Source organism: Coturnix japonica, chromosome 7, assembly GCF_054131305.1.
Source record: "Coturnix japonica strain WE chromosome 7, WE-NBRP24, whole genome shotgun sequence".
Lineage (NCBI taxonomy): Eukaryota > Metazoa > Chordata > Aves > Galliformes > Phasianidae > Coturnix > Coturnix japonica.
Window position 1 is genome coordinate 9,884,656 of NC_140669.1, and position 16,040 is coordinate 9,900,695.

Below are 16,040 nucleotides of genomic sequence, written 5' to 3' on the forward strand. Positions count from 1 at the left end.
CCTCTCCCGCCGTGGCCAGGGATTTGAAAACCCTAACTTGAATTGCCCCAGAATGAAGAGGCAAGTCAGAATGAGATGATGGGAAATCCCATTGTTAACTCTGGTGAACAATAGGTAAACAGTCCCAGAGGATGAGAAACACCCCCTGGTTGCATGTTGCATATTCATCTCCTCATTCTTTAAGATGCTCATATTTGCAACCACCATTAAGCTTAGTAAAACAACATATGGGACTTCCTTGCCCTGTAAATTGCCTTCCTGCCTCCACAAAAATGCTACTGAGTGTATTCACACATTGTTGACCTGGGCCAGACTGAAAGGGCTGATTGAGGGCAAGCATCTGTGGGCATTTGTTGATGTGTGAACAGAGACTTCCCCAAGGGCCTGGTGGTGTAACCAGCTTGCTGGTACTAAGAGAAGACCATCCCATGTGAAATCATGCTCCTTTTACTCTCTGCTACGTGGGGAAGCCAAAACTGGCAACCATCAAAATCCCGAGTCATCGTTGGAGATGTCAGTCTTTATTTAAAATACTTTGGGGAGGGACTGCAAGCACTGGCTGCTATGACTACTGTCTATTTTGGGTTCCTCTGCCCTCAGTAAGCAATACTATAGAAAGGCAGACCTAAAGCAGGAGACCTGTGCCTACCTTCACAGCCATTTGTGCCATATGTACATCCATTCATTGACAGATGCAGCTTATCTTAGAACCTGGTGTTGTTTTTTACTGGAGCTGTATCTGCAATGGACACACTCCAGACCTCCTCTCCTCTGCTGCTTAGAAACCCTCTTCTAATTTCCAGTATTCAAGTTTATTCACAGCTTACTCTGAGGCTCTTTTTTTCCCCTAATCTCTATATAAGTAGCCCCCAGCAGCCTGGATAACTTGTTAGCAGAGCATACGTTGATCCCCACTTGGGGCTTTGAGACCCCCAGTCATTGGCATGAATCAGACCCCAGCTGATGGCATGTGCTGTGTTTCACAGGAGTGGGTTTTGTGGCTCAGTTATTGCTGTGACCCAAGAGCTGCGTTGGAAGTCACATCTTGTGTAACAGCCGTTTTATTTGCAGCATTACTCGAAGCTGATTTTTCTCTCTCCTTTGTCCTGGGGCTCTGTTTTTTGGCACCACCTGACATTTGACTCAAGGATCAGTCAGTATTTCCATAATGATTAACCCACTGATTGTGAGCTCTCATAGCCCGGTGTTAAATATGGGAATACTTTGATTTCACAGATGCCAAGTGACCGTTGCTAACCAAATAAAAACGTGTCTTGAAAGCCACTCTCCAGGGCACCCCCAGTGCTCAGGGGGGGGCTCATGAAGCGATCAGGAGAGCTCTCTCCTCTGGCTGCCTTACACAGTGCATCCAATGCAGCAATGACAGCTGAAGGGGTGATCAAACTCATGGAGGAAAAAAAAGGAGTTAAAAACGTGGAAAAGAAATTGGCACTGGAAAAAATGTGAAGGAAATGGCATTTTCAGAGGCATTTCTTTTCTTGAAATACAAAGTTACATTCGTCTTTAAGCCATTTTCTGTCCCTTTTGAAGTCAATTTGCTTCTCCAGAAATGCCAACAGCTTTCATTTTTAGCTCTTCTGAAAGGCCTGGGGATTTTTTTATTATTATTATTATTTTTTAATCTTTTGAATGTTTTCAAAAGAAAATGCAGAGCCAGAAAGTCATTACAAACAAATAAGGGAGAAAATAGCAAGATGCCGGGTTACAAAATGAAGCATTTCAGGTTTTCCTCTGTTGCCATTCTTTAAAACATGAATTTTGAGGGTTTTTTTTTCCTTTTCTTTCTTTCTCTATAATTTTTTTGTTCGAGAAACTTTCATTAGGGAAGTGTTGCTGGGAGCCAACCAAAGGTGCCATGTGGATTGCTGACAGCCACTGTCTGTGGGAAGACAGTGGGATGGGAAATCTCTTAATTAATTAGTGTCTTTATATTTGCATTCAGGCAGACAGTAAGTTTAGCACTAGGAAAAGACAAATACTCCAGTGTAAGAACTGATAAGGTCCTGAATTCCTTATCTGTAGTGCCTCACCTCCTGCAAGGGGGGAAACAAGCACTTTCCTTCCATAGTTGTCTCAAAGACAAAGTAAGTCATTGCATTGAGTGTGATAGAACAAAACATTCATAGTGTGGTGCGAGTCATGGAGAAGAGCATAGGATGACAACCAGCATAATTAGGAGACAAAAGAATATGGTCCCCAGGCTGAGAGCACTGGAAGGAGGAAGAGACTGCTGGGAGACAGCTTAAAGCAGGTCAGAATACGGACCTGCCTCTCGGGTGATGCAACTCCGACCTGGAATGACCGCATATATGGGTCCAGGAGATCACGGGATGTTTGTAAAATAGATCTTCTCTCTTGTGTAAGCAAGAGGATAAAATTATCCTGGCAGCAGCTGTTTCCCAGAATGAGGATCAAGGCTGGCTGTTTCTCCTGCAGACTGAGACATGAGGCTTTCCTATCCCCAGGATCCTGCATTTCCCATCCTGTGCAAGTGGTCTCAAACACACAGACGTACTCATTTCCCTTTGACACATTATCCACAGCAGCATGGCATGAGGTTCCTCTTAACATCTCACACTGTCTAAGTCTGCTTCCTCATGGGTTTCTGCAACATGGAAAGCAGGAGTAGGAAGAATAGGGGATGGGGAGAAAACAATGGAAGACGGAAAGCAAAACCAGAGTGAATTGAGCAGCTTTGATAGTATTGTACCATATTGACACCATCTTGTAGCATCTCTAGAAACAAGATACGATTGAAACTCCTTTAAAGGACTCAAGTTAGCTCCCATTTCCAGCTCCAAAGAGGACATGGACCTTCATTAATCCACTCAGCTGGCACTGTGAGGATGGATCCTGTGGGCAGTCCCTCAGTGGGCAGCAGAAAAACAGACATCTCTCCACATGATGCCCAGTGAGCAGGGGCAGATAACAGACCAGAGCTATGTAAGATCCTACAGGCTTTGGGCTTACTCCTTCGGCACCAGGCCTGGCAGTCCAACACAAGCCCACCACACCACAAACCTTGCTATTTCCTTTTCTGCTTCCAAAGGAGCCCACATGCTTGAATTTGTATTTTCCTGGGTAAGGGCTTTGTGTGTTACTGGCAGCACTCAGACCTGCATGTGGGCCCGCATCTGCTGCTGAGATAAATCAGAGGGAGTGGCAGGGTGGTTGGGTGAACATCTGACCCAGGGTTTTAACAGTGAATTTAATTTACAAGCAAGGAGATGGTTTAATATTTCCGTCCCTTGTAAATACACTCACGTGGCATCCCCTCACCTGTCCCCTGGTGGTTGGGCTGAATGCCACCAGTTCTGGGCACAGGCTACCCAGAGAGGTTGTGGATGTGCCATCTCTGGAGGCATTCAAGACCAGGTTGAATGGGGCCCTAGGAAGCCTGATCTAGCGGTTGGTGACCAGCTCATGGCAGGGGGGTTGGAAGATCTTTAAGGTTCCCTTCAACCTAAGTCATTCTGTGATTCTGTGATTCTATGATAAATGTGTGCCTACCTCTCCAGGTGCGTGCCTGATGGGTTCTGGAGAATAATGCCCCAGAGTGCTCCACAGCTGCCCGAATTATCAAAGATCTTCAGCTGAGATCTTTTCACACGGTATGAAGTGCCAGCTGCCACACAGCTAACCTGATATTGAAGGACACATTGCATTACAGCCTCTGAACTGGCTTTGTTTTAAAAAGGCTGTCTTTTGTCTGTAACCCTTTAACTTTGTCTCTTTTTACCTTCCCTGAGGCTGCTCTCTGCTTCCTTTTTTCAGCCTTTTTTTTTTTTTCTTCTTCTTCTGATCCAGCAGCTTTCCTCTCTGCGACATGGCTGTGGATTCACATCACTGAACCTAAATTTTAGGTATCTGTCCAATACTGGTGATCTAAACTCCCTTTGGTGATGGAGGGGACACTTCAGAAGACAAAAATCTTCCCTTCTTGTTTTAGTTTTGTTTTAATCCAGCATAAATCTTCTCCTGGAGCTGCCAGTATCTCCCCAGCAACTGTACAGCAAATCTCATTTATGTGTTACCTACTTTTTAGGTAACCATAATATACAGTGAGGTGACTCCTGCATATGTTCAGAGAACTGAAAGCAGATTTTTCTCCTGTAATTTCCTTGTGGCCTGAATATATGGACAGTCTTTTTCTTTTTGAAAAAGAAGTTGATATGTCTTGATTATTAGAATTAGTGTCAATATCAAATTTGTGCTTTCCACCTTCAGTTCACATCTATCTGAAGGAGATATGGAAGTCACAGCACCTAGAACTTAAACAGAAATATACCATAGAAGGGCAGGACTCTTGTTTCTGGCATAGATTCACCTTCAGCTAAGGATGGCTCTGTTCAACCAGGAACAAATGTGTCTCCATTGCCTTCCCTAACATGCAAATGGGATCGTGCCTTTTTAACAGCACTCAGGAATATCAAATAACCCTATAAGGAGGGAAAGGAAGAATATTGCTTCCAGGTTGGGCCAGTATTAAATCTACATTTCTAAGACCAAGCATTTGAAAGCATGAGTTCTGCTGCAAGAATCAGGAATTAAACTTTACATCACAAAGGCTTATTTAACATAAAGAAGTATGAAAGGGGTAGGTTTTGGTTTCAAGTTTTTCAGCCCTTTAAGTTTCTAACTGTTTAGGCCAATTCCAGAAGTTAAAGAGTCCTTCATTACTCTGAGCTAAATCTGAGATGATATGCAACCATCTGACTCCAAGAAGGGTGCTCTGAGAACAAACACCTGCAAGTTATCAGGGTGGGCTGGAGGGGGGCAAGTTTAATGAAGAAATTTGATGAAAGGATGCAATTCTTCAACCATCCCCCTCCCCCCAGCCCAAACCTGGAGGTGGAAATGTGAATGCAGATCAATTTAAATCATAGCTTCAGGCTATAGAGGTTTGGCCCTCTCCGTGCTTACTGTTAATATCAAAGCACGAGCAGTTTAACATGTGGAACAAAATCTCTTACCAAGCTAACACTTCTATCTCTGACTGCAGCTATAGAGAGCAGCTGAGATGTGACAGAGCTGGGAGGAGAGATGGACATCCCCTAACACAGATGCCAAGCATCTGTTTTCCTCCTCCTTCCTGATGCTGTCCAGCTTCTTTGCTCTGACTCTGCTCTCCTTCGATTTTGAGTTTGTGTTTCTCAAATCCTTACACATCTTTTTGGCTCAGCATCTCTTTGTCAGTGCATTTGAGAACTGCCCCCTATCCTTTTGTGTGCTGTTCTGCCTAAAATGTCATGACAAACATGCTTAATCAAGCTCCCCTGAACCAGTCAAATCTCTGGGGAGTCCAAATTTGTATATTTTCTTAGGCAGAGTAATATCACACAGAGTATTGAATGACAGTTTAAAACCACATCTGGATCTTGCTCTATTATAATACATCCATCGCCCTAAGGGGAAGCAATGTGGTTTAGTGATTCATGAAACCTAAGTTTTATTCCCAGCTCCTCCACTGCTTCCTTGGGTGACCTTAGCTACTCTGTTTCACTGCCTTGCACTTCCATGTTGCCATCTGTGAAAATGAGGGGTAGCGGTGGTCCCTCCTGCCCAAAGGCCATTGATTTCCTCTGAAGGTAAGTGCTAAGTGTTATTGCTCAGCCTCACGTTCTGTTTCTGCTTAAAAATGGAAATGGCCTACATCTTTCATCCAGACCAAGACCTGTGTTCTCCCATAGCTAGGTATACCTCTGCAGTCTTCATGAGGCTCTCCTGTATCTCTCTTCTGCCTCCACAACTGGCCACGTTCAACACAGTCAGGGCTGTGATCCCATCCCCATGAGCAGGAGGGATGACAGAGCCTGGAGAAGCATCTGGAGACTGGGCCACCCAGTGTGTCCCCTAGGAAGCACAGTGCTCAGTTGCAGCTCTGTCATTTCGCAGGCTGAAATCCCTGGAAATTTTAATAATAATTTTAAAAAAACCAAAAAGCCCCACAACTGTAATTGTGACACAAAAAGTTGTGTCCAATGGAGAGGGCTGGCACAAAGTAGTGGTTGTGCCTCTTTGAGGTACGTGGCTCATCTACGACCTACTGAGACACAAACAGTTAAGCTCGTAAAGAGCACGAAGTGACAAGCCTGGCTTTTCCTTTGAGAAATATTCCCATATTTCCCAGGTTACAACCCACTAGATAACAACCTTGAGCTGAATGTTATCACGGCTGAGATTTCCCACCGCAGCAACATACAGGATACTTTTTTGGTTCTCTCCAAAAAAATAAAAAAAGAAAAAAAAAAAAGAAAAAAAAAAGCATACAGCTAAATAAAGTGAAGGTTCACAGCTCTGACAAAGCCTTTCAGTGGGAATCTGGGACGCTTTTCAAGTGTTACCGACTGCTTTATTTTCCCATGGCTCTTTCCAAGATAATAATTGCTCTGCAGATGTTTCCCTCAGGACAGTGAGATGTTCAGGTACCCGGGCGAAAGCTGAAGCTTTGGGCTATCGTTCACAAGGCTACTGTTACCTGCTGTGTTCTTGCAGAGTGCAGCCTTTTCCCATCACAGAACTTCTTAGGCGTCTGGTTTATCAGAAACACTGTAAATTTGAGCCCTCTGGCTAATTGTGCCTGATTTATGTGAATGACGCGGTTGTATCTCTATGCAACATGAATAAGAAGAGGAAAAACACTTAGTTTCTGCCACACACACAGTAACTTGCACCAGCCCCAGTGCAAGACACTGAAATCTGTTACTCAGCACTTTAGGAAGTCACAGCATTTAAACATCCTAGAAGGTTCACTTTTCTGGCTTCTGACACGATACCAACAGGTATGGGAAACAAAAACCACAAACCTTTTGGTGCACTCTTCCATACCATTTGTACATTTTCTGTTCTTAAACCAAGAAAAGCAATGTGCACTCTCTGTTTGAGTACCACTGCAGGGGCACAGGCCTTCACTTCTCACCCACAGTGTCACAGCGAAGATAGCATTAATCTTCCTTCCTAGTCATGCTGCCACCTCTTCCTCCTTCACTCAAAAATAGGCCCCATTAAACAAGTGACTCAGACCTGGAGAACAACTATCCCCTTGTCTGGTAATCTCAGGTCTGTACAGGTCAGCCCCATGGACACTTAGTGAGTCACAGAACCCAGTGTGGACAATGTTTATGGCCGTTTTTGGTGGGTGTAGTTCTACAAACTCAAGTGAGAGGAGGAGCAGCTTGCATTTGTGGTGCAAGCACTAGGCATTGGGCTGCTAGGCCAGTGTCTCGGTAGGACACCAGCGAAAATGTTGGAAGTGGTCACTGCAGTCCTGCTAAGAGGTGCATGGGATAAACTTCCCTCAAGGGTTTGCAGGGATGGTAGGTTGAGGTACCTAGTCAAGTCTGAAAGCAGCAGGGAAGGGGAATGGAGCACCTCTCCCACTGCCCACCCTTTCTAGAAAGGATGACCACCTGAAAACTCCTCAGGACCCATACAGGAAGCCTTTCTGATAACAGAGAACATGGTGCATTAAAAAAATCTCCCCTTCCCACATGGCCAGCCTTTATATAGGACCTACAGAATTAGAAAGAAAAACTTGCACTCTTCCCTCTGCTGCTGTAGGTTCGCCAACCCATGTGTCCCATGCTTCCAAACAGAACAGAGGTTCTCTTTTCTCTGCAAGTGTAGGGGAGAGAAAAGGGAGGAGAAATCCTGAATGCAGCTGCAAAGCTTGGCTTTGAATTTGCTGGGCAGAATGTTAAGCACCACGGAGGTCTGGTCAGTCAGCAATTTGGATGGAGTTAAAAGAAAAATGCACTCCACCTTACACTGCTCTTTTAAACTGGTCTTGCTTTGCTTCTCTACCATATAACAATAGACAGAATGTTTTCTGCCTAGTCACATTCTCACACACATACACGCTCACACAGACCAGCCTGGAAAAGAAGCCAGATATATCACTTGGGATCATTTCCAACAGTCTCCTAGAAATAGAAAGCCAACAAGAGAAAACACTTGGTCACTGCCAGGCTCCAGTGCCTCTGTCTGAGCTGAGCTCCTTGGAGCCAGAGCGGTCACTGTAATGTCAGGACATTGGATTTCATTAAAGCTGTGGTCATTGCAAGGAGCCTTGCTTGGGAAAGGCAGCCAGCCCCACAGATGAGAGAGGGTGATCTTTGATCTTCAAAACTTCCTGAGAGCCTGTGGTGATACTGAGAGCCTGTACCAGTGCTTGATTTTACTTATGAGTGGCAATGCACTTGAACCATAGAAACTCATATAAACTGTTTTCCACTTAGAACTCACTTCCCAGAAACTGGGGACTGTGAGTTAAATATTGTTGCCATAGTCTGAGTATAGAGAACAGGGCGAAAGAGTCGCAGTCTCAAAGAAACTGCCCGAACTCACCATCCTGAACTATCCCACAGTGCAATCTACTTTATGAGAAAGCATAAAACCCTCCATCATTTCTTCCCCCTTGCACAATCCTGCAGGAAAGGGAGAAGAACACAAGATCATCTCCCTGCAGACAATCAGCTAATTAATTAGCACATGCCTGGGTGTAATGCTTTCAGCAAGGCCCTATCTGCGTGCTAATTAGTATCATTAGCTGGTGCCCCAAGGAACCAGCTTTGATTACTCTTCTCTCACTGATTATACAGGAACAACCAGGCAAGTGCTTTCATTGGTCATAAAATTATTTCAGCTCTTCTTAAGGCCCATCTACAGCCTTTAGGTCTCTGACCTGCTGTGCTGATGAGTCATCTATTCACTGACTGAAAAGGATTATTTCTTATTAGTTAACACCTGCTGTTTTCTCTGTGTTTGGAGGGGCTGAATGTGATGAAGGGCAGTGGCTCTATGGAGTAGGTCTGCTCCTGTTGGAGCAGATGGGCAAGTACTTCCAGCAGGTAGGTTCATCTTAAGAAATAGAGACCAATCTAGGATGTTACTGTTGTTTGCTGTATTTTGGCCAGTGCAATTGGTCTCTTGGTAGAGCTGAGGAGGAGGATGAAAAGAAAAATCTGTGCTTGAATTTCTTTTTCCATAATTATCCTGTTATGCCCATGTATTTTTTTCTGTTGACTGCTCACAGAATCTTCCAGTGACTTCGGTTTTGCTGGCAGAAGCTGCTTTTCTAACCCTTATGCTCAAATACTTTGTAAAACAAAATGTTTATCTCTAGGAATGAGACACTGGTGCTTTATATGCTCACTTTCCTTCAGGTGGGCGTTTAAAGCCTGAGAAAACAGGTATAATTAGCTGTGCCACTCTGCTTGAGATAAAACTTGATTAAACCTATATTTGGATAAGGTGCCAGTCAAATGAATGCATGCATGCAAGCCATCCTTTCTCCACAGCTAGCTTAATAGCATGAATCAATATCTGCAAATAACTTAGTTCAGAGGAGTGCTTCTGTAATAACGATGGACCCTTTTAAGCAGTTATTAAGACTTCTCAGAACTTAGCAGCTGTTTGACTTCTCTGTAGAGGTATCCTTCTTTTGTGCTGGAACATAGAGAGTGGTAAAATGAGGAAATGGAACTTGCAAGAAAGAGAAACAAGCAGTGTCATATAAAGGAAGTAAAACAGGGTAAAGGCACAGTGTAACAGCTTCCCAGATCAGGCAGATAAATGTGAAGGGGGCTTGGACAGTAGCTGAATTCCCTTTTGGATCCAAGAGAGAGCAGTGAATGGAGAAGAAAATGGAATGTGAACAGACATGTTTTTAGTTCTCCGCAATGAAGTCCTCCATATGCAGTTTTTACATTTGGTGGGGCAAGAGGGGAGCAGGAAGGACTCTGTAAAATCCTAGAAGTGCTTTTCAACCCACAGAAACAGGAACATCGTCCAAGAAACTTAAAAATACAATAGATCGGTATATTGCCAAACTGCGCAAAATGGCTGACTCATGCAATTATCAGAGCCACTATCACCAGGCAGAACAATATGCCCAAATTGAAAAGGAATGTTAGAAAGACATGGGAAGACTCAACTGAACCAGTCAGATGCCAGTTTCAAAATCAGGGCTGGAAGGAAGCCGGGAATACATTGTACGAGACAAAAATTTACAAATGTTCTCATTCATCTTCCTGTCAAGCTAAGCGGGCACTCAGAGTAAAGGCCCAGCTGCTTGTGGAGAAAGGAGTTCTTCAGATGAGCTGACCTGCCATCCTATGTAGCCTAATACGCAGATGGGGTGTAGGCTGCAGCATCATCCTGCGCAGTTTCTCAAGAATGTTTTCTGGAGTAGAAGCAGGAGCCAGGAAACCAGGAATGATGTAACTGCCTGGTGTCCTCACAGCACCCGTTACAAGGCAAAACAACAAAGAGCCTCAGCCGGCAGATACTGGGCGATGTAACCTCATTTCACACCATCTGTGCTCATGGCTTATGCAGGAATGGTTTCTGGGTCGTGTTCCACCAGCATATTGTCAGGCAAAAGGTGAATTTCCCATTTCCAATAGAGTAAATCATAATGAATTCTGTTTGAAAATTATTAGCATATTCTAAGAGAAGTAAAAGCAACAAAAATATTAGGCTGGCCATTCTGCAAATTTCTGTTTGCAGTCTTCATAGCAGCTATAAACTAACATTAATACAGATATGAATGAGAGCTGCTCCAAAGCTTCCTGCTCCTTTATGACATTGGCCCACAACAGCAGAGGTAGATGCTGATGATATGGCAATAGATACTGAACCTTCCTGCTAATATTCTGTCATGTTTTCTTGCCATATGACAGATGGCAGCAGAGGAGCAGTCTGACAAAATGGCGTCCTGCATGTTAGAGTGTAGGAGGCGAAGATGTGTCATTGAATTCCTCCATGTGGAAAAAATGGCACCCGCTGACATTCATCAATGCTTGCTGAACAGTTTTGGAGAGCAAACAGTGGATGTGAGCACAAGTGAAGCAGTGAGTGGTATGTTTCAGCAGTAGCAACAATAGGTAGCAGTGACTATGTTGAAAAATAGGTTTGTGGTTTTGGGTTTTTTGTTTTTTTTTTTAAGCTGAGAATTTGTTCTATCAAATAGTTTTATTGTGCTGTTCATAACTGTTGCAGTTTCTATGAAAATAAATAGGAGGAATTACTTTTGGAGCAACCTGCAGAATACGCTGAGCACTGTTAAGAGCATGGAGCAGAAGAGAGAAAAATCGAGGCATTTAAAGTAAGTAACCTACTCCAATAAGCTGAATCTTAACCTATTAGTATTTCCCAGATCCCTGTCAAGATCCTGTTAGCTCCTCAGAATAAATCTTGCTCATAGGAGGAAGAAACATCAGTAGAACCCTTGTTTTTGTAGCAGTCTAGTTAGTGCCCATGGACTTCACTGCAGCCAAACATCAAGAACTGGGTAAGTGCAGAGGCTATGTGCTCATCGTAAGGGACTCAAAGAAAGGCTCCTTGTGTAGATTTTTTGATAGACCTCAGCTCTTCTGTTCAGTAAATTACCAAACAGATGACAGCATTCACGTTACCCAGCAGAAGATCAAATGGAGGATAGACTCATAGTCACAATTCAGAAGTTCATTAAATTTCCAGCCCACCTGTGTAGTGTCAAGAAGGGCAGAATGCTCTTTGAGATCCTTCTTCCTAAGAGCACATGAGTTAACACTACTTTTCATCTCTGATCTAAGCGGCAGCTCTGTGGATTTGAAGACAATTGCTAGCATACCGGCTACCTGAGCAGGACACGGTATTTGAGATTTGTTTTGCTATTGTAAATGAGGCTGTTTAAATGGATCATGATACAACTGGTAGGGAGGGTGTAATGCTGAAGTATAGTGAGTGAAGAGTGCTTTAGTCTCTGAATATGTTTGTTGTGGATGTATGTGTGCCGCATTCAGCAATAAATTGGTCCTCTTTCCTCCTGTGATGGGAGAAAATGTACCTGGTGTACCTGACCAGACTTGATTCTTTTCACCTGAAGAATCGCCAGGGTCCCAAAACACAGAATGGTAATATTGTATGAAGTTTCACAACGCAGTAGTGAGCTGCTGTCCTTATCATCACCTGTCCCAGCTGCCTTGCCCATGCAGCCTGACCAATTTCTGAACAAAAGCTGATTTGTCTGGGATGCAGCTATTTTTAAGAACACATACCAAGTGATTGCTTACAAAGGCCTTCATTATTTAATTCTGCAGTCAGGACTTTGCAGATGTGAAAATGCTCTTATATGTTGCATGCAGCCATGAGCCTGTAAATTTTCTCTTTTTGTTTTCAGAAGAAAAGTTGGAACAAAGATAGCAAGACTAAACCAGAGTGTCTTTTTCTTGCTGGTAATCCTATTGGACCCAGTCCAATTCTGTGTCACTCAGTAACTCTTTCCTCTCTTGCAGAGCTCAGATCCAATTCCTTCCTCTCCATTATTTCCTTGAAGAAACACTGTATTTTCTACTAGCAGTTGAACTGTAAATAGAACCCTTAGTTGGCATCACCAGCACCTTTGCCTGTATTTTGGGCTTTTCTTCAATTACGTGAGTCAACTATTTCATAACCCAATTAATGCATCACCCAACTGTATGCTTGTAGGGCAATGGACCTGTCATCCTTCTGCTGTAACATGAGTATCAGTGATTGCAGTTTGAGTATGGAATAATGGTGTACCCATGGCAGTTAAGGAAGGAGATTTTTAGCTTTAGGGTTTAGAAAGAGGTGGGATCAGGAAATTTCCTCTGGAAAAGACAAGTATTCCCATGTTTGGTTTTGTTTTTCCTTGCTTTAGAACAGGACAGCAGTGAGCAAAAAATGAAACCACTCATCAAATACAATTCTGAGGCAAAGAGCTCAAAACATCCTTACAGGGCAGTTGAAGTATTTCAGTTCTGGAAAATAAAACTGGTCTTAATCTTTGTAGTTTTGATATTCCTCTTATAGTACCCATTGTAAAAAAAATATACATTTTTCATACATTTCTTTAAAATATAATTTTCAAAAAGAGGACTTCTAAAAATTTTGTTTCTAACCAGAAAATGTTAACCTTGTCAAAAACTTATCATGAAATAGACATTCATCATAATGCGTATGTGTGCCTAGAGTTTTTCTCTTTCCATGAATTGTTATTTTATGTGAGAAAAGATGTTTCCTTGGGAAGTTTCCAAACCACTTTTACTTTATGATGTTATCTGTTTGCATAGGATCTGAACACTGGTCCTCTAAAATTGGTAGCAATAAACGTTTGTTTAGGTTGGAATTCTCTGGTCACTTAAATCCTGTATGTCTCTCAGGCAGATGATGGATCGATGCAGATGGGGAACTGTTGGACCTGTCTGTTCTCCACGAAAGCCAAGTTTTCTCCCAGGTATTGTTTTAAGAGCATGTAGAAACCCATTGCTCTCAAAGCATCCTTTTTTAATTCTACAACAGAGGTTTTGCAGAAATGAAAATAATTCTACATTTTGTGCAAAGCCAAGAGCCCATATATACCTCTGGTGATTGTTTTTTGATTAGGTTTTTTTTTTTTTCCCCCCACTTGGGGAAAGGCAGAATGCAAATACTGACTATAAATCAAATACTGACTATAAATCAAATATTTAAATCATTGGCTTTGTTGAGTTTGCCAGCCCTATTCGTTCTAGTCCAGGCTTCAGTGACCGTTTCTATCCTCTCTGGACAGCCACACAAAGCCATAGGGTTATGTTTGCACAGTTGGTGGTGCTTCAGTTTGTTTTGATGGTTGGGTTCTAAGCACACTGGCAATGAGAGGAGAGATCACACAGACAGGAAGAGCCAGTCCCCCCCTTAACATAACTGCCATGAAACTGCCCCCCACCCTACTCACATTGTTGCTAAACTGCAAAGAAAGTTTATCAAGTATGACAGAGGGAATTGGTTTAAAGAGTAGATCGTGTCCATCTTGCCAGTGGGGTGACAGAAGGTTATATGGAATTCTGGGGTAGGTTAAATGACAAATGTCCACTGATAAAGCTATACAAATGCAACAGTAAATGTGCCAAGAGATAATGCTGCCCAGCATTTCAATTTTAGAACACTTCCAATTCTAATTTGAAAAAGCTTGTGGAGGCCACAAACCTAAGGAGTAGAGAGGCCATCATAACCCTGAAACATAGTGCTTCACTGGTTATGACTGGGAGTAATAAAATCCCTGCAAACAAGGAGGAGTGCTATATCAAATCTGGAGCTTCTCTTTCTCCTAGAAGACAAAGTTCTTAACTGAGAATCCAAGTGTCTCGCAGAGGATTTGCTGCAGGCCCAGTTGCCATGCCCATTCAATGACTCATTTGAAAACAACCATTTTCTGAGAGTCTTTGTTTATGGATATTTGAGCAAATAAATGTCAGCTCCTCCTCTCTAGTTATTAATGATACAGTTGCTTGGCTCTGTCTGCACAAATTCTGCATCTCTATCTGGTGACTCATCTCAAACACAAACTGAATGACCGAGATAAGCTATATACATCTCTTGTACTTCAGCGTCATCAGCAACAGCTAATCAGTTGGATCACCAACCAGCTCTACCTGCAGAAGATCCATGAGAGTGGATATTGTAGCAAGAGCTATCTTGTCTTCACATCCAGATACCTTCTCTTGGAATCCATGGGATAGGGGGAGCATCGTCTTGTCTAGGATAATAGGATTAAGGTGACCTTTGTGGGGGTGGACTAGGCAACCAAATTGGTAGTCAGCTCAGGAGATTAAGGACCTTCTGGTTCTTCTTTTTTTTACACTATAATCTTCATAGAGGTTTGTGTACAGATGGATGAAGGTTCTGGTACAAGAACAAGAAAGCGAAATAGGCTGGATTTTTTTTTTTTAAGTAGAAAAATGCCTTTTCATCCCAACTGTTCAAAAGGAGGAGTTCATCCTACAGAACTTCGCTTTCAAAGTTCTAATTGTTGGTGGTATATATTTTGTGTTGTTATTTTTTCTCTTTTTATTCAAAATGCATTTCTGTTTTAGGCTCTAAACTGTAGAACAGTTTTATTTAAGGGTTTGAATCTGAACAAGATTTATGAAAGTTGTGATTTTTCTTTAGCTTGTCAATGGAAGTAAATTATTCATGTTTCAATTTTATTATTTTCAATTCAAGAGAGGCCAAAATAACATATTCAAAGATGTAGGAAAAGAAATCTGTAGCAAAGGAGTTTCCTTCATCGACTTGAATTTATCTATCAAAGGCAAATGAACAGTTTTGACTTTTCTGATAAGTGCAATGACAGTAATGTAAAAACAGACTATAGTAACGCCGTAACTTCCAAGTTACTCATTTGATCTCTGTCTCATTTTCAGCATGATGTCTGTAATACCCCAATCTTTAATTTTATTCATGCACAAACGAAATCAAGACTTCCCAATTTTCAGTGATTCAGCCAATTTGAAATACAGGTCTGTGTGTATGTGCTTTGTGGTGGGAAAAGCCAGGAGACTTGTACCAGCCACCACCATTCTTTTTCCGTGCACCTCCCATCTCTTATAGGGTGGAATCCAACTGCTCATTTTTCTAATGTAAGTCTCTGAGTAGCTTCTTTCGACACTTACAGTTACTTCAGCGAAGAAATAGACGTGAAAATGATTTTATTGTTTTTGAAGCCAAAGACCTGGATTGACCTTTATTTCCTAGCTCCCTTAAGCTACAAGACTGCAGCCTCAACCTTGAGTGGTCCCAAAATGGTCATGAAACTTCCTATGGGCCCTCTTTTCAGACAGAACTAAGGGTTGTTTTTTCATCTGAGATATTCCTATGCCCTTATTGCCAAATTAACTGAGTGTCTTCCCCTTACTTTTTCAGCATCTCTGGGAAAATTCACTTAGGAATCTCCCCAAGCAAGTTACCACCTCATCCTCTGAAGCTTAAGGTAACTCCTTTAGCTGTGTGTTTAGAACCGGGTCAAATACTTAATAATAGAATAGCTTGGGTTGGGAGGGATCTTAAAGAGCATCTAGTTCTAATCCCTGCTGTGGTCAGGGTGAATGCACGTAAGATCAGGCTGCCCAGGGCCCTATAGAACCTGGCCTTGAATGCCTTCAGGATTGGGGTATCCACAGCTTCTTTGGGCAGCCTGTGCCAGTGTCTCACTACCTATGTAAAAAAAAATGTTCTCCTTATATTGAATCCAAATC

The 16,040-nt window shown here is 42.6% G+C and overlaps 1 protein-coding gene across 34 annotated transcripts in view; it reads left to right on the forward strand.

Moving 5' to 3' along the window:
- The window catches only part of LOC116653662 (uncharacterized), a 424,046-nt gene that overhangs the window by 368,111 nt on the left and 39,895 nt on the right, over nt 1-16,040 (forward strand). For 12 of the 34 annotated variants that reach the window (XR_014948267.1, XR_014948270.1, XM_085553212.1 and 9 more), the window contains 5 exons: nt 3,540-10,881; nt 11,023-11,128; nt 12,300-12,437; nt 13,188-13,261; nt 15,709-15,775. The exons of 5 other annotated variants lie outside the window; for them this stretch is intronic. Coding sequence is in view for 21 of the 29 variants with exons in the window: in XM_085553212.1 (XP_085409338.1) it covers nt 13,203-13,261; nt 15,709-15,775 (126 nt within the window). In the remaining 8 variants the exon portion in view is untranslated. The remainder of the gene's footprint in view (nt 1-3,539; nt 10,882-11,022; nt 11,129-12,299; nt 12,438-13,187; nt 13,262-15,708; nt 15,776-16,040) is intronic. 17 more of the 34 variants (XM_085553199.1, XM_085553200.1, XM_085553201.1 and 14 more) reach the window with 7 other exon arrangements.